We start from the raw sequence: 22,918 nt of genomic DNA, 5'->3' as shown, positions 1-22,918 counted from the left end.
TATGTACAAAAAGAAGTCTATTTCAGGCAGAGAAAGGCCTGGAAGGGAACCCAGGAGGCTGATAACCGGGTATCTGGAGACGCACCAAGGCTGGGAAAGTTGGGCGTAGGGTTAGTTGGTCATGAGGGACTTTAGCTTCATCTCCGTTACTGGAACTTTTTAAATGAAAATGTAATATAGCAATATAATGAATAACAAAAATACATAATAGAAAGAAAGCAGCAGTGTGATTCCGTGGTCTCAGAGCCCACCCAGGGCACAGGCCACACTGCAGAGCGAAAACCCCGTTCCTGACTCCATCAGAGGGGACCTGGCTCCCGGCTGGGGCTGGGGGCAGCGACTTGGGGAAGCATCACCTAGCTCATTGGACCCGTCCGAGCCTCAGTTTCCTCCTTAGGAAAATGAGACTCTGTCCACAGACGCTGCTTTGAGATCGATTATTTTAATTGGAAGGATCCGTCATAGCAGTTTTGGGTTTGGGGACTGAGAATGGAGGATTTGGCCCAATCTTTTCGCTGAACTGGAAAGGAATGCTTTGCGTATGAGGTATGCACGACTTTGCACCTTCTGAAACAGCAAGTCTCAAAACCCAGTGGCCCTTTAAAATCCCCAGTCAGAACGCCGTCAGCTGGGTCGTTCGGGGTGGCCCCTCTCCTCCTCCCTTCCACTTATCTACAAAGAGGCGCCCCACAGATGGCCGAAGCTGGCTCATGATCACGGAAACAACATCCTCATGGTAAAAGCAGAGATTTTGTGCCTGAAGTGGGCAGAAACACATTCTTCCTAGTTCAATGGTTTCTCTAAGTGCACTATCAATTTGGTTTAATTATTCTAATTCCTCCCAGTGCTAGATACTTTATTATAAATTAATGACATTTTACTTGCATGAACTTGGCCAACACTGCTGTGTTACTCCGTTTCGGTTGGGAGCCCAGGCCCTAGAATGAGTGGCAGCCTTTGAGTGCATCGGGTTGGGGAGAATTCCTGGGCGTCTAGAACGGTGACTAGCCAAGCCGGACGGGGAGAGTCCACTGGCAGCAGGGCCGCCCAGCCGGTGGGGAAGGAGGGCCAGGAAAGCCGCCTGGGGCGCTCTGCGGCTCCGCGGGCCCCCACGTTGGGCCCCTTTCCTCCGGGCCCTGCCCCCCCTCAGGAGGAATGCTTGCTTCTCTGCTCCTCGTAAAGCCACCGTCGAAGGCGCACAGACGAGCGGCGCCAGCCGCAGTGACGGCGGGGACGTGCGGGGCGCTCCCGTTGTGAGCCTGGGGCCTCTTGGAGACCGATGACTGGATCGGTTCGGAATCCAAGACCCACCACTTTCCTGAGTTTTTTTCCAAGAATGTCATTAACGTTCAGGGGTGCGATTCGACAGCTGTACTTCTTTTAGCCAAACTTTCAGATTCACGGCCAAGACGACCTCGGACCCTTAAACGTGGGCCTAGAAAACCTGGCTGCGCTGGACGGCGCCAGGGCCCGTCAGGCCGCCTCGCCCCCACCCCTCCGCTGTCCCCCAACCCCGCCCCCCCACTCCCGCGGCGGCCAAATAAGTACCTCCTGGATCTCAGGTGCATCTCCTTCTCCGAAATGTACCTTTCCTTGGGCTTGAACAAGTTATCTGGAAGAAAACGGAAAGAGGATTAATTTCGGAAGGCACAGATGTCACGCATTTCTGGAGAACCTTATGGTGGCCTCAGGGCACACACACTGTTATTGACCCTTAATCTGAGCCCCGCCCGTTGCCAACGCTGCAGGGCTCGGCGGGCTCATCGCAAGCAGCCAACGGATCGGTCTGGACAATGGTGCGACAGGGCATGAAGCACGAGGTGGGCATCTGAGACGCCATGTGGACGGCGGCTCTGACGCCTGCTTCATTCGGAAACGGCGAGTCATGGTTTGCTGGAGGAAGTGCCTGGTGGCACTAAATGTGCTTCGGTGTCGCCGGGGTGCAGGCCCTGGGCGTGAGGCTGTCCCACCCACAAAATGCCTCCGCACTAGGTTTTTGGTGCCTCTAAGGACGTCTCCCAGCCGTCGCTGGGACATTCTGAGAGCAGAACTTTCACGCACAACTCCAGGCTCCACTGGGGACGCTTGGCGTTCACATCCTCTCTAACAGACGGATTACCAGGGCCAGAAAACGTAAGGGCAACAACACGACAGTCCAGTGCCCTTTGACTGAGAAAGTGGCTAAAAATCACTGGGTCTGGAATGCTTTCTGATGTCAGGGTACATTATAATCACCATGATGTTTACGGATCCTGAGCAAGGCACCCTTGCTCAGGATCACAGAGCGGAAGTGGGGTCCCTGTAATTCCCAGGGGAGAGCCCAGCGTTGTTTCCATCGAACACCCCCACCTGGACCTGGGCCCCTCACTCAGTCCTCCAGAGGGGCCACCGGAGACTGCTCAGGCCTGAGACGAGGCAGGATTTTCCAGGGGTACGAGAAGCGGGGGTTACAGATAGGGTGCTTGGAACCTCCCTCCCCTCTGGAGAAACAGCACAGCTATTCATGCACGATGTGGAAACAACATGGGGGCCGAGCCTGTATTCTGTCTGTAGTTATTTTAACACAACGGGGGAAAAAAAGTCACCATTACTTAAAAGACGAGAGTCAAGGGAGAAATAAGAGCGAGGAGAAAGAAATCAGGTGCCCTTTCCCGGTACAGGGACGCTGTCCCCAGCATTTGGAAAGGCACTGGGCCACGGGGGCAAGAAGCAGTCAGTGTCGCCATGAGACTGCGACCTGCCAGGACGCTCCCCCCCCATGCCCACCTTGGCTTCTACTCTAAACAGGGCCAGGCCAGAGCCCAGGGCCTCAGGAAAATCCCAGTGACACTTCCTAAGACACGGTGTCACCTTAAGGTGGCCAGGGTCTTGGGCAAGCAGAAGTGTGACAACTCGAAGAGCCCCACTTAGGCAGGAAGAAGGAACCTCCCACAACGAGTCAGACTCAAGTCGGGGTCAGCATTCCTCAGGGGCCGCTCAAGTTCAAGTTCAGGGGGAGGCCAACGCGGACAGATGGACGGCGTTTCAAGGATGTAAAAATGTTAAAAACTGTGTTTTTGTAACGTGTTTATCGTCTCAAGTCAACGACAAGTGATCTATCTCGGAAATTCGTTTTGCGGTTTTGTTTTGTGGGACTGTTTTTATTTTTCAAGTTTGTTTCTTCAGAGCACCTGACACCACAATGAAGCTTGGGTTTTATTTCCAAGAGGAAACGAAAGCGAACAGGAGCCATCTGACACCTCGCGTTTTGTTTTCTGACCCCTTCCCCCGCTGCCCACTGCCCGCTGCGCCCAAGGAGAAGTGTAGAGGCTGAGGGGCGCGACACAAGCAGATCTGTGCCCCAGAGGGCGCTCCCCCGCCCGCGGCTCCGCCCCACTCCCTGGGGAAGCGATTGCACCACCCACTTTGTGACTTTGCATCTTCATAACAGCGCCATGCCCATCTGATGAAGGGGGGGGGCTTCTGGCCTGAGAAAAGAGAGAGGGAGGTCCTACCCCCTGGAGGAAGTTGTTTGAAAGAAAGCATGCGTCCCCTCGGTGGAGGAAGAAGAACCCCATTTGGCACTTTGAGCGGGACACGGCAAGGGGCAGCGGCAAACCTGAGGGGTCGGTGTTACTAACTCGTTACAACGCTGCTGGCGTTTGTTTACTGGATCTCAGTTGATCTTCATACCAACCCTGTGACAAATCCGTGATTTTTTGTATTTTAGGGAAGGTCAAAGGGCCAAGTGTCTCCTGCTGGGGTTCACACAATGCGTGAGAGGCAGAGCTGGGTTTCAGCCCAAGTCGGTCCAGCCCCGTCCACCCAGCCCCATCCACCCACGCTCTTAGCCTCAGCACCAGCGCACGCCGGCAACCGGGTTGCAGATTCCATATTTTGGGAGCCCTGACGAGCGCTAGCCCATTTCCCATGAGACCGACCCGGTTCGCTCTCATGCCCCTCCTCCTTTCTTCCACATCTAATGAGCAAGAATCACGCCTCCAGGAAGGGCTCATAAAAAAGGAAAGACACCATCCTGCTACCGTGAGACTTCATCGTTCAGGATCGGGTCAGATAACTAACAAAGCAGCTACAAAGTCAGACGAGAGCTCTGAAGACAACGAAACATGGCCGCACAGTAAAGGGGGCCTGGGGTGGCCAGAGGGGTCCCCGGGGGAGGAGATATTTAAGCCATGACCCGGGAGACGGGGAGGATCAGGCAGCTGCAGCCTGGTGAATTGGAGACAGCAGCGCTTAGAGACCAAGTGCCTGGTGCAGGCCGAGGGTTGGGAGGACTGGGGTCTCAGGACTGAGCGCGAGCGAAGTGGGCTGAGGGGCCGGAAGAGGAGCCTCGGGCGGCTCCCAGGCTTCCACCTTGAGTCTCTGTTGACGTGATAGCCAAGCTGTCGCCTTACTGGTGCTCTGCCGTAGGGACACGAAGGTACACAAGACATACGGGCTTCAGCCCAGGGCGAGAGCAGAGAATAGACCTTTAGGCACCAGAACTGGTGTCTACACAGGGAGGGGCTGGTGCGGGCAGGGGCCAGTCCATAGGGAGGGGGGCTGGTGGGGGTGGCCAGTCCTGGGCAGGGAGGGGGCTGGTGGGGCGTGGCCAGTCCACAGGGAGGGGGCTGGTGGGGGCGGGGCCAGTCCACCAGGGACGCGGGCAGGCCACAGCCCAGCTGAATCGTGAAGAAGAGGTGTCCACGGCAGTTGGCAGGAGGGCTGAAAGGGTGGCCCAGGCCGAAACGCAACTCCCACGGGGCCTGCCCACGTCCAGATGGTTCTTCAAGGACCCACGCAGCAGGACCCACTGGGGACCTCGCTTCATGGGATGGAAACTGTCAACCGTCCTACATGCGCTTCGTTCAAAAATAGAGCGAAATTCCATCTATCAATTCTCTTTTAACGGAAATTCTGCCTTTATAAAATTAAAGTGACTGGTGAGAACAATTTTCAGTTCGCTTATGGGTCTTCTATGGATTTTCCTTGAAGCTTCGTGGATTCGAATCGATTAATGCAGCGGAAGGAGGGCTGCGGTCGCCTGCACCACCCATCATCATTAAACAGAGGAGGTGTTTGTTTCCTGTTTTTTTCCCCCCAATAAAATTATTAAGGTAAATTGCCCATTTCTGTATTCCTTTTTTTTTTTTAGCCCTGACTGTGTCTGGTCCATTATTGTATCTGAACTGTAGGGCCTGTTACTATTTTCATTTGGCAAAGCCAGACAGCTGCATGAGCCTTTGCCGTTTTAAAAGTCAGCGAACACCCAGCTACCAAGATTTGGGTTCTTCCGAGCCTGCTCTGTAAACGCCAAGTCCCATCGTCTCATTAATCTCTATAAACACATATGGTGTTTATTATACCCCTCACCTCGCATGTGTGGAAACACGCGTGTGTGTACGGGCACACACACACACAGGGACAGGTGGCCTCAGCACTCAGACAGCTGACAGTGTCACCAGGAGGCAGCAAGGGGCACCTGGATGCTGCCATGGTTGGTAGTTTATGGGGCCTCGGCTCTATTTTTCGTCCCTGGAGCCTTATCTGCAGCTCTGATTGCAAAGCTTCATTTTCACCATTGAGCAAGCAATCTAAATGATAATCAAGTTCACGGGGTTATTAGGACGCTGTCCGCCCAGAGCTACTTTTCTGCAGTCACCCTGAGCACTGTGAAGAATCTTCCAGAAGCCTGCTTCCCCTTAGAAAAAGCAAAACTGAGTGACGCCTGTTGGAGAGAGAATCCAGCCAGGAGCCAACAAGCCAGTTTGGAGCGTGGATGCCAAGTCCACACCTCCCAGAATCTTCTAGTAAAGACCAAGCCTCCTAAGAGGAATACATGGGGGTGTGTTTTAGGCAGGACAACTCCTGGAGGGTTTCTCCCCTGAACAAGCCCCCAGCGCGTGTGTAGTCTAAGATCGCAAGGCTGTTTATTACGCCAGGCTTCAAAGCCGACGAGCGGCTGGCTGTCCTGACACCGGGTGATTGCATCACGGTCTTCGGGAGTTAAATCCAGTTACTTGCACATCATTGCTATTCAGTTCACCTCAGTGGGGCCTCTCGTTCGCTGACGTAAGCATCAGAGTGGTCTACTTTGGACTAATTAGCCCTCCGGAAATCAAACTCTGCACACTGCACTGGGCCAGGCCAGCTAGGAGATGCGTAGGTGGTTTGCATCCGAAGTGCTCTTGTGATAAAATCTTGTACTGGATGAACAGTCTCATTTTTCTAAAATCACTTCTAGCCTTCTGCGGCATCCTGTGCCTGAATGACAGTTCCACGTGGTGAATAGCCTGTCCCAGGGGCCTGGAAGGCAGGTGGTGGCATCGCCATGAAAATAGCGTGTGCCAATTATCGGCCGGATGCACGAGAGGGATGCTGATGTCGCAAACTGGAAATGCAATAGAGCTCTCTGACCCTTCTGGCGAAGGCATGCAGAATTAAGAAATGAAAAGTAAAGCAAAGCAGAGGTCTCCGGAAGTCTCGATTCCTTTTTTGCACACCTAGTTTGAGAAATAAGGCAGGAAGGGCTCCTGGCCACAGGGGACTGGACCGTCCTCTTCACAGGATGCCCAGCTCCTGTGCAGATTCGTCCTTTGTTTAGGGCAAGATCACGTATCTCGGGGCTTCTGTGAAAAGCGAGGGGGCTGGGAGCTAAAAGGCAGATTTGAAAAGGGTCTGTCCCTCTGGGATGCAGCTGGTGGTGAGAAGGGTCCCCCATGCTCCTCCCCACAGAACTTCGTACTGGAGACCTCAATGCAACATGAGCCAGCAAGGCCTGGGGCCATGGCTTCAGCTCCCCCAACCAGTGCGACCAGATCTCCAACTCAAACATGTCCATGAAAAACAATTTCGGAGAAAAATGAGTCAATGTCACCCCTGGTTTCATCCTGCTCTGTTTCTTGGACCCAAGGGCACTGTCACCAGCCGGTGTCCTCCCCTCTCCCTTGGGGTCTTGTATATGAAGCTAGACTTGGTTTACGGTTGTCGACCTGGCCACCTCTCTCCCCGAGTGGCACGTGAACCCTTGGAAAACAAAGGGGATCTCTTCTTCCCTGTTTGCCTGCTCTGCACCCCTAACACCACCACCGGTCCCGTCCATTCACATCTGTCTCCGTCTACGGCCAAGGACACCAAGCGTTAACCATTTACTGTCTGGTTACTCCTCAAGAGACGAGGCAGGGGACAAAGGAGTCTAAGGCTCTCCATCGGCCTCCATGAAAGCCCAGGGGCCGTGGGGGAAGGCAGCCTCGTCTTAGTGGTGGCTCTTTCCTGCAGGTGGCCAGCGTGGCAGGATGCCACGGACACATGGAACGACGTGCTGCCACCGCGCAAATTCAGGCCATCCTGGTGTCCGCAAGATCGGAGACTCGCAACTAAACCAGATCTCCGCTCAAGACCAGAAGCTCACACCCTGAACAGCCGCTGAGGGCTCCTGTCAGCAGCCCAAAGCGTGCATCTCCCGGGGTGCCTGCCGTGGCCGGCAAGGCCATGTGCAGCGTTTCCTGCAATGAGGTTGCAGGCACACTGGTGGCAGGCGGGTGGCTGCACCCGGCTTCTAGGATTCAATAACCCCTATCCTTAGTGACCTCCTTAAATATGGCAGGAAATCCAGAGTTTCTTTCTGTGTAGGTAACATAATACCAGCATTAGTCAATTAAACACCAGATTGCACGCTCGATGGTGCCCTCTGCCTGCCTGACCCTCCGCACCACGCAAGGTATCCATTTGGGGTCCAAATCTGAAGACCGGGGTGAGCGGATGCCTGGGCTGGGCAGCTGTGTGCCCTGGACAAACTGCTCAAGCTCCGGGGTTCCGCGCTCCTGCTCAGTGGGGGGACAGTGTCTGCTTTAGAGGTCCATGGGGGTCTTGGGAATGGGCCACGTGAAGGTGCTCTGTAACCCGAGAAGATGCCACTGGCAGCAAGGACACCAACCACCGCCGTTCCCCAAGCGTCCCCGCCAGCCCCCCAGCTCAGGCTGCGGCTCATGTTACTCTGACCTAGTAAAGCAGGTCCCCGCTCCCCTTTACAGGTGAGGACGTGGGGGGCTCGTGGTTCGGTAACTGACCGCGGGCCCCAAAGTAGGTAAGACACCTGAGGCCTGCGCTGCTGATGGAGTCAGTGGTTTCCATTCTCCGCAGACCTCGAGTCACGGTTCTCCCAGTGGGGCTTCTGTTTTCACACGAGTGTCCTCTCTGCAGCTTCTGCTCACCTGCCGGTTCCCGAACCACCGGCGTCAGCATCACCTGGGAACTCGTTACACATGTGAACTCCTTGCCCCACCCCGGATCACCCGAATCAGAAATTCTGGGGCCAGGCCGGCCGTCTGCACTGTCACAGCCCTCCAGGTGAGTCTGATGCGCGCTCAGGTCGGAGCACCACAGACCGACGGCAGTAAGAGCGACGAAGGAAAAAGCCAAGGCATCGCGACCCTGCGTGTCGCTTGCACGTCACTGCGTGCGGCTTCCATGTCCCTGCAAGGTTCGTTACTGAACTACCGCGTAGGACGGAAGGGAAGTCACTCGGAAAGTGAAATCGAGGTGACCGGGGAAAGAACAATTTCGTAAAGTCATTCTCCCTGCCAGTCTGCAGTTCTGTGCTTACCTGACGTTAATTAGAAAGCACCTGTCCTTCAAGTCTACTTCTAATCAACGAACAGAAATTAATCCTTTCTTCCCATGTTCTTTAAAAAAAAAAAAAAAACACAGCACAAGACCTTCGTCACCGGCCCGGGAAGGACACTAACAATAGCGTGCACGTAAAGGTCTCTGAATGAGGGGAGCCGCCTTTCGGCTAAATCGTGCTTCTTGTTTTCTCTGCAGACTGATGAAGTAACAATTTACTTTTAGCTGATAAGCACATTTTAGAATTCCTTTGTGAGTATTACTGGGAGAACAGCTCCCAACTATTTATTCAAATGTTTTATGGAAAAACATTCATGAGCTCGGACCAGGCGATACTGGGCGCGGTGGCGGCCAGCGCTGGGCTGGCTGCGTGATGAGCGGCACGTTTTTCTCACTGTGATGACTTTCCCAGCCATCTCGTATCTGCTGGGTCACTTCCCTAACTAGATGCTCCGGGAATACAAATTAATTTTAATACTTGCTCCAGCCCTCATCAACGAAGGCAGCTCCGCTGGAGAAAGAATTCTGCAGTGCCTTCCGGAGAATTCCATCCCACTCCTGGTCCCTGATTTGAACGGCTCTGACTTGGCTCGTCTTGGGAAGTGTGGATAATGCAATTCAGATTAATACCGTCTGCTTCGCTGCAAGGCAGCAGGGCTTTCCAGAGCGACTCGGGGTGGTGTGTGCCCACCGGCACGTACAGTCTAGGGACGTTTTTCCAGCACACCCACATGACTACAATCCACAATGAAGAAGGCAAGAAGGTACGGGATCTAGAGGGATGCAGGAGCCATAAGTCTTCGGATGGGAGCGACGGGACAGGAGCAGTCAGGGAGGGCTTCGTGGAGGAAGGGGATGTTCCTGGTGGGTTTTCTTCGCGTTCACAGGTTAAAGGAGGAGGGCCCGACAGGCAGAAGGGAAATAAACGGAGACAGAAGCTAGACGACTGGGGCTGGCTTTGAGCACTGCTCGGCTTTCCCAGGACTGCGGCTCTCAGGGCAGGGGGCGGCCGTGATGCATGAGCAAGGTGCTCGGCTGAGAAGTGACACTCGCCACGCCTTCCGGGTCCTGCATTACAGGATCAGAGGGCAGTGCCAGGGCTGAGAGATTAAGGAAGAGGCTGGACTTGGAGGGGCTAGCGAGGTGAGGCAGGGGACAGAGGGACAGATAAGGCTTCTTTCAGAGGGTTTAGGGACCCTGATCGTGAGTGTAACCTGTGGTAAGAGGGCACAGCAAATGAGACCAACCTCCTGGGAAGGGTGGAGAGGGCAGAGCCAGGCTGGGGTAGGGGGTGTCTGGGCAGCAGAAAGGGCTAGAATCGGGGTGGGGGGGCTCAGAGGCTGGGTGCCCAGCGTGGTGGGGACGATGAGGGCCAGGTTTGGGGAGATGCGGTCAGAACAGGATAAAGCCACAAAATGGTCAACAGAGGATAGTGAGGGCCACCACTGGCTGAGCACCCACGACCTGCCAGTGATACACACCTGCACCTGTGGGTGCCATACCCCTACTGCTATACCATACGGCACTCCACACTACGTGTGGGCTGTGCCCGATGCCTCCCACGCGCTCTCAGCCCCTCGTGCCCTAGACTCGTCCTGCAAGGTGGCAGCGGTGACTCGTGCTGAGATGCTCTGATTCCCTGGTTACGGCTGGCCTTGGAAATGGCTAAGCCCCGGAAGCCCAGGAGCTGTGTAGCCACGATGCCCTGGCTGACCCCGGTGACATGAGCTGTTGGGGCTCTGGCCCCGGGAGGAGACACAGGCCCTGAGAGCGGCGGGCCGAGCCTGAGGGTCGAGCCCAGCCCGCCAGCCCTGCCTCCTTCAGCGTCTCGGGTCTCATCGCCTCTCCACACCTGGCAGCCACCATGTCCCACTGACCCTGCCACCCAAGGAGCCTCGGGCCTCTGTCACGGTCCGTGTCCCACTGCCCTGCCCAGGCCGACCTTCATCACAGCTAAGCCTGTAGACTGCGCTCATGATCATGACCCCCGGCTCGCCGCCAGCCGGGACGCCGCGCCCAGCCAGGGCGCCTGCCAGCCAGTATACGCCTTCGCCAGACGCACGCCCCCAGGACGCACGCCCCCCCGAGGCCTGCGCCCAGCTTGCTGGGTAGATCCTTCCTCTGACACCTGCTCTCCCTTCAGGCACCCCATTCACCTGCGTTGTCTCCACTCAACCCAACTTAGTGTGATGTCCCAAGGGAAGCACAAGCCCAAGCCTGTGGGTTTCCATGGCAACCCAGAACGCCTTTCATGTCACTTAGCACATCCCCAGGTCACTGCCTCATTACCTGTGTGTTTGCCCAACGACTTGCGGGAGACCAGGGTCTGTGCCTGGCACCGAGTGGCTTATCAAGAAGGGTTTGCTGAGAGAGTTTGTGTCACTGCTAGAGCTGCACAAAGGTGGCCTTGGTGGCTCCCGGGCGAGGAGAGAGACATGCATTAATTAGCTTTGGGAATTCAAGTCGCTGGAGACAGGCCGGTGCTGGAAGCAGGGCCTTTGTAATGCCACCACCTGGCCTCTCCGTAATCCCAACTGTGCATAAAAATGCCCTCATCTGGGCACGGGAGCCCACTTCCCACCCACACGCGTGTGCAGGCACACGTGTGTCACTGCCCCTGAGCCTTAAAGACTGCTCAGAATTCATTAGCTGGCCCTCTGGCCCTCATTGTAATGGTCCCGAGCGTCAGGAGCTGGCTGTCCCGGCCTCGCTGGCCTGAGTGGGCGTCTGCCAGCTGCCGGAGGCCCCGCCTGAACCTCTCAGGCCTGTCCAGCAGCCAGGACCGCTGTGCGAGGCCTGATCGGCGGCCACCTCGGCCCCGAAAGCCATCCAGTCCTCTTGCTAACAGACGTCTTGACGCCGCAGCCAGAGCTCATTCACGGGTATGATTTATGAACTAATTTAGCATGTAAGGGAAACATCTGCACTTTGCTTCCGTCATCCTGCCAGCAGACAGGCTGAAGACAGGCTGTGTGCTGTGGGCCCCTTAACGGGGCCTGAGGCACGGCCCCTCGCTTGCCCGCGCTCACACGAGGCTCCGGCTCAGAAGTCATCTGATTTAACTGACCTAACGCAAACGGACACGAGAGTAAAGTTCTCACCAACATGTCGATTCCGCAGGGACAGGCGGAAGGGCCGTAGAATCCGCACACCCAAGTCCCCAGGGGGCGTCCTCATCACCAGGACGGTCTCAGAATTTGGGGCATCCGAAGGTGCCTCCGTGTTTTCAAAGTGTCGACTGGGTCTGATCCCCTTTTATTCCCCATGATGTTAAGATTTTCACGGAGAGAAACGTGAACTTGGAAGGTACCCGTGTTGGGCGAAACATGACAGGATGATGTAGCGGAGAGGATTGTGTGTCTGCCCAGAAAAGTTACGTTTGGGCCCGCAACGCTGTTCGTGCGAATGGGACTTTATCTGGAAGAGGCACAAGTTAGAGTGACGTCACCCTGGATTAGGGCAGGCCCTGACCCGATGACCGGTGTCCATATGAGAGGAAGCGTGGACGCAAAGACACACAGACACGAGAGAGAGGCCCCTGAGGACGGAGGCTGAGATTGGAATGACGCGCCTGCGAGAAACGGCGACGGTGCCACGAGCCGGAGCCGCCAGCGGCTGGGGCCAGGTGCAGCGTGGACTCCCCCTCTGAGACTCCAGAGGAGCCGGGACTGCTGGCACCCCGATTTTGGACTTCTGGCCTCCAGACTATGGGAGAACTCATTACCGTTGTTTCAGCTACGCAGGAAACACACAGACGGCCCAGGCAGCCTCACTCTGGTACTGGGGATGACAGTATTCCAGAGCATGTGAGGTCCCCACTAGGGCACAGCTGGAGGGTCCCTGGCCTCACCCACAGGGTCCCACATGCCCCTGGTCTCTCTAGTTTTTCCTGCACAAAGTGAAGCCATTGACTGAAGAGGAAGCCCCTCAGACACCAGTTTCTGTCACATGTGACTATGTCGAGCTCTAAAGTGGTAGTTTTATATGTGCTGACAACGCATTTGTTAACCTAACCATTTGTATCTGGAGGCCAAGTGGCCCACACGTCACAGGCACCCCTGCGGCCCTCCCCAGGACAGGCATGACCAGCGAAGGGCCCAGGGGACTTCTGCTTGTGGTCAATGTTTGGTCCTTCATAGCAACCTAAGAAGTCAGCGCCTGAACCTAGATTCTCTCTGCCGAGCCAGAGACTGAACGGCCCCCAGACAGAGCTTTTATTGGCCAAGTCAGCTGAAAATGCTGGTGAGACACATTTTCAAAATTTGAGAGAAGGCGGGGGAGGCAGTGGTGAGTTCCTTGGCACGTTCACTGGGTTGATTCTCTTTCTTAGCTTACTGGGAAGGAAAACCAAGGATTCTGCCCGATCCTTTGCCACGAGAGGGATGTATCAGGTCCGCCCTTGACGGGGCTATGGACCGGGGGACGAGGGGGGACAGCCTGCCCACGGACCGGGGAGGCTCACAGCAATCCTATTACAACACCCTTCGTCCTCTGTCCCCTGGGCCCTCCTGCAAGATCTTGGCGATGTTTGCTAAGCTGCATTTTATTGAATATGGTTATTTCCCCAGAGGACTTCCGTTCAGAATGATACCCATGATTTCACCTTCTGGGGGCCAGAACAGTTTCCTAGGAAGAAATATCTCGCTCCTCTTTCCAAAGGAATAAAGCCGAGGTTTCCCCAGGCCTCCAGACTCTAGGGTTTGGGTTAGCAGGCCATCAGGGTGTGCTCGGTCGCCCCATTTTGTGGCCTTATCTCTTCTTGTTATTCTTGCTGGTTTAATAGTCTGTTTCTAAGCTCCACAAAGAGAGGATGAGGTCCGTCCTGCTCACTGCTCTATCCCTAGCGCCCAGCATGGTGTCTGGCCCCAAGAAGGTTCCTGATAACTCCTCCTCGAATGAGTGCACGGGTGCCGCTCCTCACAGGGTCAGCGTGACACTGGCTTCACCACACCTGGGAAGCTGGCCCTCCATCCGCTGAGCTCCCAGCAGGAAAGGGGTTTCGAGATGAGGAATGTTCATGTAGACAAGCCGGAGTCAACCTCTCACCCTGAGTTCTGTTTTGCAATCGATAAAGGGCAAAGGCGGGGTGGGGGGTGGGCTCTCTTGCAAATATCTGTCAGGAGCCAAGAATTTGAACTTGCTACCCTGGCTGCTACAGTCATGTGGCTTCTTTCCCAGCCATCGTGATACATCTGTGTCCCAAGTTACTTCTGCTGAATTCACTACCCACGTGTCATCGCTCGACGTGGGCCAGCTACCAGAGCAGGCCTTATAATACTGAGGTTAGGTCCTGGGAGCGATCACGAGTCCTGTATATGCAGTGGCATCATTTAGCCCATCGCCTCGGGTGTGGGGTCCAGCTCTGAGCACCCCCCACCCCGGCCCCAGCCTCCCCAGCCGCGGGAGCTCACCACTGAGAGGGTGGGGGATGGTGAACTGCTTCTTGTTGGCACGGACCGGAAGCAGGGCCTGCTTCTGCGCCAGGTTCTCCTTCCGCTGGGCCCGCCTCTGCTGTGCCATGTGCTCCAGCTTCTTCAGCCGTTCTCGCGAGCGGGAAATGAAGCGAGGATTGCGGACTTCCAGCGCTTCCTGACCGGAGCAAAGGAAATATTTTAGCTTTAAGAGAAGGGACACGGAGAGGTGGCACATCCGTCTGACTTGGTCGAGACACCGATCGAAAGCACGACACTCAGAGACCAGGAGCCACAGTGTGTGGACGCGTGGCCGCTTTCTTCCACCGCCTCATGCGAAGGTCGCCACGGGTCTGTCGATGACGTGGGGCCTGGCAGTCCGTCCTGGCCAGCACCAAGGTCCCCACCGCCACATGACAGACTAGCAACCAGTGTCAGGTTAGGAGTGCAAAGGCACATGTCCACCCGTCCCGTCCCCTCAGAATGCCCTAAATCCCATATTGCAAAGAGGCGCAAGTGGGCAGGGGATGGACGCATCACGAGCCACCTGCTTCGGCTGCGCTGGGAGCCTTAACGAGCACAGACCGGATTGTCCGCGCCATGAAATATGTGCCTTTTCAGGAAAAACAGTGATCACGCCCAACAGGAGCGACGCCTCCTCCCAGATAGAAGGAGTTGGTGGAACACTTTGCCTACGCAAAGTGGCTCTGCAGGCTCCGCGCGGGAAGCCGGGACGCCATGCCTGCGCCTCGGCCCGGCCCTCACTGCCCTCCCCACTCTGTGCTCTAAGTCACCCGCCCGCAAAGGCCCGCTGAAAACCAATGGCCACCGACGCACTCGGCTCTGTGCCGGACACGGGGCCGGGCGCGCTGTGTTTGCTGTGTCTGGGGACCCCACCTCGACTCTCGAAGGTGGATCTGCTGATGCAAAACCTGAGGCCCATGGCAGTTTGGTGGATCACAGGGTGGCCCTCGGCTGTGGGAGTCCCACGCTTTTCCCACGCTGACTTTCATCGTCTCAACTTACTATTCCTTGAAAACATCCGTTCAAGGGGTCCCCCTGCCTGGGGAACCGTCCCGGCCACACCCATGAGTCAGGTCTCAGCTCTCCCAGGAAGCTCTGTGGGGTCTCCGTGCGCCTGAGCATCGTGGTACCTCACAGACCATCTTGTGCAGGAGCGACCCACACATGTTCACCTCCATGGTGGACCGTGAGCTCCTGTGGGGCATGGGCCAGGTGTCACCCACGTCACGTCCCTCACGGCCAGTGCCCAAGCTAGGTGCTCAGCAAAGCCCCTCTGGAGGCGCTGCCCCATCACTCTCCCATTCTCCCAGGAGCTCAGAGTTCCCAGGCGGCGGGGCTCCCTCTGTGTCATGGACGAGCCCCTGACAGCTGTGCCAGAAAAGGAGTCTTCTTGGCCAGTTGGCCTCCATGGTGCCAGCTCTAGGTACCAGGCACAGTCCCTGGGGCCTAGAGGGCTATTTCCTGGGAAGAGACTACTGGTCCAGGTGTGGCTGGTGCCTCCGCGGCCCGCCCTCAGGCAGGAGGCTCAGGCTGCTTTGAGGCCCCGCGAGTCTCCCCCGGCCCCCACCCCCACCCCCAGGGGACTAGGGGCTCCTGATGGAGCCACCTCCAGGCTCCTATGGCGGTTTACAGCATATCATGTGCCTTCTTGGAAGGCATGGCTGGCAGTCCACTATTAGCTAGGGCTTTCCGTGAGGTCGTTTGCCCTTCTAATTGTGATGTCTCTGTATTTTTTGAACTTTAAACAATGTGCACATATTACTTCTAGAATCCGGAAAGGATGCAAGCGAAAATGCCACATCCTCGGACCCATCGCTGCGTGACTTTGGGCAACTTCCTCACTCTCTCAAGGGCTTAATGTCCTTATCTGAAGACAAGGTGGTAGGGACACCTGACTCAAAGGGGCTCCCTGAAAAGAGAAGGGGGGCCGATGCCTGAGAAGGGCCTTGCCCAACGTCTGGGCACCCATGACTCGTCATCGCTACGGTCCTAGTCGCCGTGGATATCATGTGGCTCTCATTTTTGCCGGCGGAGTAGATACCACTGTCTCCATTACTCACACCGTGAAACAGGCCCAGAGGGGTTAGGGCACCTGCCCAGGGTCACACAACCACTACGAAGGGGAGTCGGGTCTTCAGCCTCAGAAGCGGAAGTGAAGTCGTGTGACCCTGGGCTCCCCAGGAAAGGTCTCCCCTTACTGGGAATCAAACCTGGACACGCAGAAGGCCTCACCTGCAAGGTCAAGGAGCTCGCAGGTGCTTGCTGGCCCTCGGAACAGGCTTCCGGCGGGGCGGAGGTCTCCGGTTCCTCAGGGGCTGGCTCGGGCAGCACCGGCTCGGGCTCAGGCATGGCGGAGTCCTCACTCTGCTCGCATTCCTTTATTTTTACAACCAAGTCACAGCATGTGTAATCTCCTAGAAGAGAAGATTTAGAATCCCATTTAGAGGGCACCTAGTGACTTCGCCTGGCTCCTCGACACCATTAGACACAGAGGACAGCTCTGAAAATAGAAACGCCAGTGGGTTATTAACGGGCTTCGTTAAGCCATCGATATGATGCCTCATCACAGACACCACTCCCCGACTCCTGGCCACCCTGGTCACGGCGGGGGATGTCCACAGGCAGCCAGACCTCACGAGCGGCTAAACGTGCCACGGAGGTATTCCCTCGGCTTCTGACGTTCGAGGCACCTCTGCTCGCAGTGAAAACAAACTTTCCTATTCTGTGCTTATTGTGTCCTGTACAATGATTACAGTTTGGTTGCTTGGGGACAGCGTATTAATCTATCTGAGGTTTGCTACATTAACAAGGGATGGCGTCCAACTATCTACCCCTCCCCTCCTTGATTTGCAGAGACCACCACCGGCTCCACATTCTTTATTGGAATTATCTTCCACTCAGCTCTGGATTTGGTCCTGGGGCCATTTTGACATTTCTCTGTGAAAAAGGTGTGTCTGGGGGGTGGGGGGGAGGCGAGTTGATTGGACAGCGCTTCAGATGGCGTGGCCTCTGCCTGTGGAAGGTGCCTTAATACATATTCGCTTACCAGGCTGGAACCAACTCCTCCGCCTGGGGCACACCGTTCAGTCTATTCCAGGCCATCTTCCTGCCTGAGCCCCCTGCCCTCCCCACCACAAGTCCCCAGACACGGCCGCAGAACCTCCCCAGTCCCGAAACACAGCAGGTGTCTCACGCCTGGCTCACAGGCTCTCCCATTGCCACAAAACCACTTGATTCTTTCTCCCGCTGACCTCCTCCCTCCAGGCTGAGCCCCAACCCCTCAGGAAGCCGCCCTCCCCTCCCCAGGCAGGCTCCACCGTCCCCTCTGTGTGTCTGCAGAGGGACACGCTTCACACATTCAGCGCATCGGTTGCTCGGTCTTAACAGGATGCCGTGACCCCACAGCCTGGGACGCCCTTGAGGGCTGGACCATGTCCCGTTCACCTGGCATCTTGCTGCAATGCCAGCCCAGGTGCCAGGTGCCAGGTGCCCAGAAGGGGCTGCTTCTGTTGGGAGCAGAGAGGCGGTCATCTGGAGGCTGACCAGCCACAGCTCTGTGAATGTCCTGTCTGAACCCTCTGCTATGACCCCCACCTTCCAGACGCGAATCCTCCGTGGTCTGGACCAGCTGTCCCATGTCCTATCTCTGCTCAAAGTCCATCACACCCCCTGCCACCTGCAAGCCCCACGGGAACACCGGACTCCCCCAGCTTGCTGCGGTGGGTGTTCCAGGGCCGACGAATGCTTCTGACTCTCTACCGACAGCGCCCTGCTCAGAAGGCCCCACGTTGCTTCCTCTCATTCCTCCACGCATTTTCTCCTGATCTACCCGGAGGAGCTCCCTGTTGACCCCCATTCTTTCAGGCACCCCACCCCGCCTTGTATTCCCAGCCCCTCTACCTGCACCCCAAGCCCCCGCCAGCTGGAGTTAATGACACCTGCCGCCACGCGGGTTCCATTTCTTGTTACGAGCCTTTATTCTAGCTCCCCGTGTATACAGGGAAACCGGTTCCCTTCCCCTCCCCCACCACCCAGCCGTCACCAGACCCAGCAGCCCAAGGGCCGTCCTGACGCACCCATCTTCCTTGGTGCTCACTATAACGCTTCGTCCATTGCATCTCGAAAGCGTCCTCTGCCGCGGTCCCCCACTCCGCAGTGACAAGGCCTGAGTGGTCTCTGGCTGGGCCCCAGCCCCCAGCCCCCAGCCCCCAGTCTGCCTGGCAGTCCTCCACGTCGTCCTTCAGAGATGGTGTAACGAGGCCTCTGCCCTTCCGGGGGCTTAGCCCGGCTGTCAGTCCAAACTCTGCTGGTGGGATTATAGGACCCCCCCTCCCAGCTTGACCCCTAGAGCTTCGGACTCACGCAAGGCCCCTCCCCTGCTGCCCCGCACGCTGACCCCTTGGGCCTAAGCCAGCCGGGCTCACTCCGTCAGCTCTTGGCTTTGTGTCCGTGCCTTTTCTTTGGTCCGCTGGGGTCTCCACGAGTTTGGGTCTGATTTTTAAAACACTAGTCAGCTTTCGAATTCTCGTCCGAAATCACCTCCGTGAGGAAGCCATCTCTGTCCGGAGCTGCCTCGGAGCGTCTGGGGTGTCCTCGGCTGCCTGGTAGCTCATCATGGACGTGTTTGTGATCCCGATAGTGTCTGCACTGGCCCAAGAGAGCCTGGAGGGCCAGGGCCCCCGAGCGCAGCGCCTGGCACACATGATAAATGCTTCTTTCATGTATTAATGAAGAGCTAGGGATTGACCCAGGTTCCAAGTGACAATGTTTTTGTCAATTACCATAAACATTTTAACTTTTATCACCCCAAATTCTACGATCTGACGTTTTCCTTTCTGTCCTTATTCACAGCACTTTGGAAAAATCCTTTGCGTAACAGAAAATCTACATTTTTCCCACCGACACTGCTGAGTACTACAGATATTTTTTCCTACTTTATTTTTCTGTCCTTTGCTGTTTCAGCCCTCACGGCGACATCGCTAGGGGTCAGCCACTTGGCCTTTCCAGCAATGATGGCCTGGCTTGAATCATTGGTTCCCTCCTGTGTGAGAGGCTGGCACAGGGACCCACCTCGAGGGCACGGCGAGGGCCAGGGCACTCATGCTTGTTAAGTGCTGGGCACATGTCGGGGCCAGCAGCCGCAGTCATCATCCCTGGTTGTCAACTACGGAGGATCACAGGCAGCCTGGTGGCCCTGCTGCCTTCAGAGCAGCCACCTCGGCATCTCGAACCTTCCCTAGCTAAGCCTGAGAGCCTGCTGTGCACCTGCCAGTCACTTTCTCAGCCTCTGGCGACACCGGCCTTGCACACGGCAGGGCTGGGAATCCTCGCCCCACGGGGGCTGCCTTTTGTGGCCTTTTTCATGCTCGAAAGGTAGAGGCCACCACGGAAACCTGCCGGCCCTGCTCCCTCTGCTGGCACAGTGGCGAAGGGGCAGCTTCACGAGGTGAGCGTGTGTGAATCGGGCCCAGGAAGACACGGCGCCGCTGTCTGTACGAGCGTCACGGAGGGGTCATTCCAGCCCTGCCTCCCTCGCTCCTTACCTCTGGGAGACGCGCCTCCTATCCGAACACCACTGTCCTCCTGTGGAGATGCGCGCGCATCTTGTAAAGGGCAAAGGAAGCCAGGTAAAGGGATGCCGGGTTCCAGGAAGCTCTGCCGTCGAGGCTCTGCGGGCTCAGAAAGGTCGTTGCTTGGAGAGCTCAGCCCAGCGGCAAGGGAATGTCCGAGCAGCTTCCATTCCATGGGGGGAGCAGACACGGTCACGCGTGCTTCTCGCTGCTTCTCGCTGCTTCCAGAAAATACTTTTGTTTCTACTAAAAATAAAATGAGAGTTGTGCTCAAGACCCCTGGCGAGCGCACGTCTCTCGTCCCGACTCCTGCACGCCGCTCCTGGGGACAGGCAGGTGGCGACAGCACCGCCCGGTGGGGGACAGAGCCATCGGTGGCTGGCACGTGTGGCTCTCACAGCACTCGACAGGTGACCGTCATCCCCGACGCGCCTTCCCCTGAGGCCACTTACAAGCTCCACGGCACTCGCTGCTCTCCTGCACTTGGCTCCAAAGAGAGTGTGTTTGCTGGTGCTCTCTAGGGACACAAGTGACCTTGACAATAGGCAATGGAGTCGAGCATATTGACTCTGGGGCCAGATACCCGAGTTCAAACCCCGTCTCCACCTTACAAGCTATCCGGTCTGTAAAATCAAGTCACTACGATAACGATAACGAAGTAATAATATTAAATAGTGCCTATTTTATTATTATTGCATTATCTACTTTTTATGATAAATGTCTATATGTTTATAATAAATATACACTTTATGTAATTGTATTTTATGTGACATTTATATTATTAACATATTAAATATGAATAGCGATGTAATCATACAATAATGATCTGTGTAAGGTGCTAAGTTAGCATAGTACCTGACACACAGTAACCATTTAATAAAGGCTAGTTATCTTTATTATTCCAGAAACATTGTTGCAGGCTTACTACTATGGCAAGAACATTGTTGCAGGCTTAGTACTACGGGAGATAATTTATGGGGTCACCCTGTGCACTTCTAATAAGGGTGTGGATCTAACATGTGGACAATGTGTTGCTTGTTGCCACATTGTAATATCAAAAGTCTGGAACCCACCGATGCCCATCCATGCTTTGCAGCGTGAAAAAAAAAAAAAAAGGCAGACACTCCTGTGTCCACGTGGGACAATCTCTAAGATGCATTATCACGTGAACAAAGCAAAATGCAGGACAGCGTGTCGGGTCAGCTTCCCCCGTAAATGCTGCTATGCTCAGAATATCTCTGGAAGGACCCAGAAGTTGCCAGAAACAGCATCGCCTTGGAGGGGGACAAGGCAGGACAAGCGACGGGGAGCGGGAGAGAAACTTTCTTTGCCTCTTTTATACTCTTTGTTATTTCCGTTTTTTCGTTTGGAATACTCTCTCGATTTTAAGGAGTTATGCATTTTAAATAAGGCAGTGACTCTTTGCCAGGCCTCCTCTCCTACGTGGGTGGGACTGGCCCCAACTGGAAAGCCCTGTCACCCACAGGATGCGCCCAAACCTCCTCATGCGCTGGGGCAGAGTCACTCCTGGGGACCACTGGCATAATCAAGTCTCTTATTAGATTCACTACATTTTCGCAAATGCCTAACACACAAAAATGAAATGAGCCCATGACTTCTGGCTTTAATTTTAATAGTGGCCTCTCTTAAAATGTCTCGGCTGTCTGCAATTTGTTCTCACCCCTCTGTCCCCAAGTCCTGGTGTCCCTGACGAGGGGAACAGGCTGAGTGAGGTTTGGCGTGCAGGGCAGCAGGAAGAACGTGGCATCCAGATGGTCCTCTGTCCGAGCTTCCTGGCTGCGGGATCCGAGGCAGGCGAGTCAACAAGGTGTGAACCCAGCTTCCCATGTTCTTATAAACAGACGCAGGTGAAGTACCTCCAGGTCCCGATGCGTGTACACAGAAAGTATCCAAAAAAATGATGGCGTTATTCCCAATCTGCTACTCCCATTCTGGCGTGAGGCGTGAGGCGCTTCAGTCAATGTATTTACATATAGACTTGTAGAGATCTGTCTATTTCTCTATCTCTATACCTACCTACCTATCAATTATCTATCTCTCTGCCTGAGTGAAGATTCTCGTGTGAACGAGTCTGTGCAAGTCAGAGGTTCTACTTGCGACTTGGAAGGGTTAAATCAGCTCCCAGGAAGTGGAATGTAGGTGGCCTGCTGGAGGAAAAGACTACGCAGCCAAAGAAGGACTTTTCTGACAAGTTATTGATCAGGACTCTTTTTGTAGCTTCTGAAAATATAGTGGTCAGCCATGAAATTGTCCTTAGGAGGGGCTTCTCCAGGCAAGGCAGCACGGCCTCACCCCCACACGCTCTGCATGCAGGGCGGACCCAGAGTTCTCTACTCACGCCCACATTTCAAACTCTATCGCCCCACTGAAGACCCGTTGCCACCACCGATGAACAAAGCCGCCTCCTCTGCCAGGCTTTCTGTTTCTTAGCCTGAAACTCGAAGCCTGGCTCTCGGAGGAGCTGGGCATTGCAGGTCTCCATTGAAGAGTGACTGTCCCTCTACCCCCTTTTCTAAAACACACTAGCCTACAGGTTAGTAGAGCTCCAAACCGACAAGAAGATCCTGCCGACCGTCATGAATTCCTTCTAGTAAGCTCCCACCTTTGACTCCGAGAACCCCCGGACCATAACACAGCGCCCATTTATGCTTTTCTCAAGCTCATTTTTATCGTGAAATGCATCATATTTATAATTTAAAGGTATTTAACAGAGCGCCCACTCACCCGCCCAGATTGAAACACGACAGTCCCTGAGTTTCAGATGTCACGTCTGAGCTTCCGGACACAACCGCTCACTTGAAGTTTGTGCTACTCGATTCATTGCTTTTGTCTATAATTGTCCCACGTAGGTCGGCATCTGTGAACAACCTACTTTCAAGACCGAAAATCTGAGTGGCAAGCCCAGAGCTAACTATTTCTAGGTGAGGACATCACGGCTGTGAGACCGAAGCTTTCGAGAGAAACGAGTTCAGCAGACTGGCTGGGACACAGCTTCCCCGGAGGTGATGGGCTGGTGGGGTTCTGAGGAAGATGGCGGGAAGCCCGGATGGAGCCCTGAAAACAAGGGGCTGGTGACAGGCAGAAGGTGGGGCTGGAGGGCCGGGGGAGGGGCAGGGCACCGGGCTGCTCTGATTTCCTGTTTCTGACCTCAGCCCGTCCAACTGCAGGCCTTAGGGACGAGTTACAACAGGACACTTCTCCGTGCTGAAGAGTGAGTCCTGAGCTGACCACGTGCGGGCCAGGGAGGGGAGAGCAGGGACCTCACGGACACAGCATGGAGGCCAGCTG

At 55.5% G+C, this 22,918-nt stretch overlaps 1 protein-coding gene across 1 annotated transcript in view; it reads right to left on the bottom strand.

Annotated features, from left to right (window-relative positions):
- CUNH10orf90 (chromosome unknown C10orf90 homolog) overlaps nt 1-22,918 on the bottom strand; it is a 306,207-nt gene that overhangs the window by 1,014 nt on the left and 282,275 nt on the right. Inside the window, exons 6-9 of the mRNA XM_039835925.1 lie at nt 19,583-19,855; nt 16,272-16,453; nt 14,016-14,193; nt 1,549-1,612 (exon numbers count right to left, since the gene is read on the bottom strand). Of these exons, the coding sequence (XP_039691859.1) occupies nt 1,549-1,612; nt 14,016-14,193; nt 16,272-16,453; nt 19,583-19,855 (697 nt within the window). The remainder of the gene's footprint in view (nt 1-1,548; nt 1,613-14,015; nt 14,194-16,271; nt 16,454-19,582; nt 19,856-22,918) is intronic.

Source organism: Pteropus medius, unplaced genomic scaffold (genome assembly GCF_902729225.1).
Source record: "Pteropus medius unplaced genomic scaffold, Ma_sr-lr_union100, whole genome shotgun sequence".
NCBI classification, from domain to species: Eukaryota; Metazoa; Chordata; class Mammalia; order Chiroptera; family Pteropodidae; genus Pteropus; species Pteropus medius.
The sequence above is the reverse complement of the archived record's forward strand: the minus strand, read 5'-3'. Positions and strand labels throughout refer to the sequence as shown.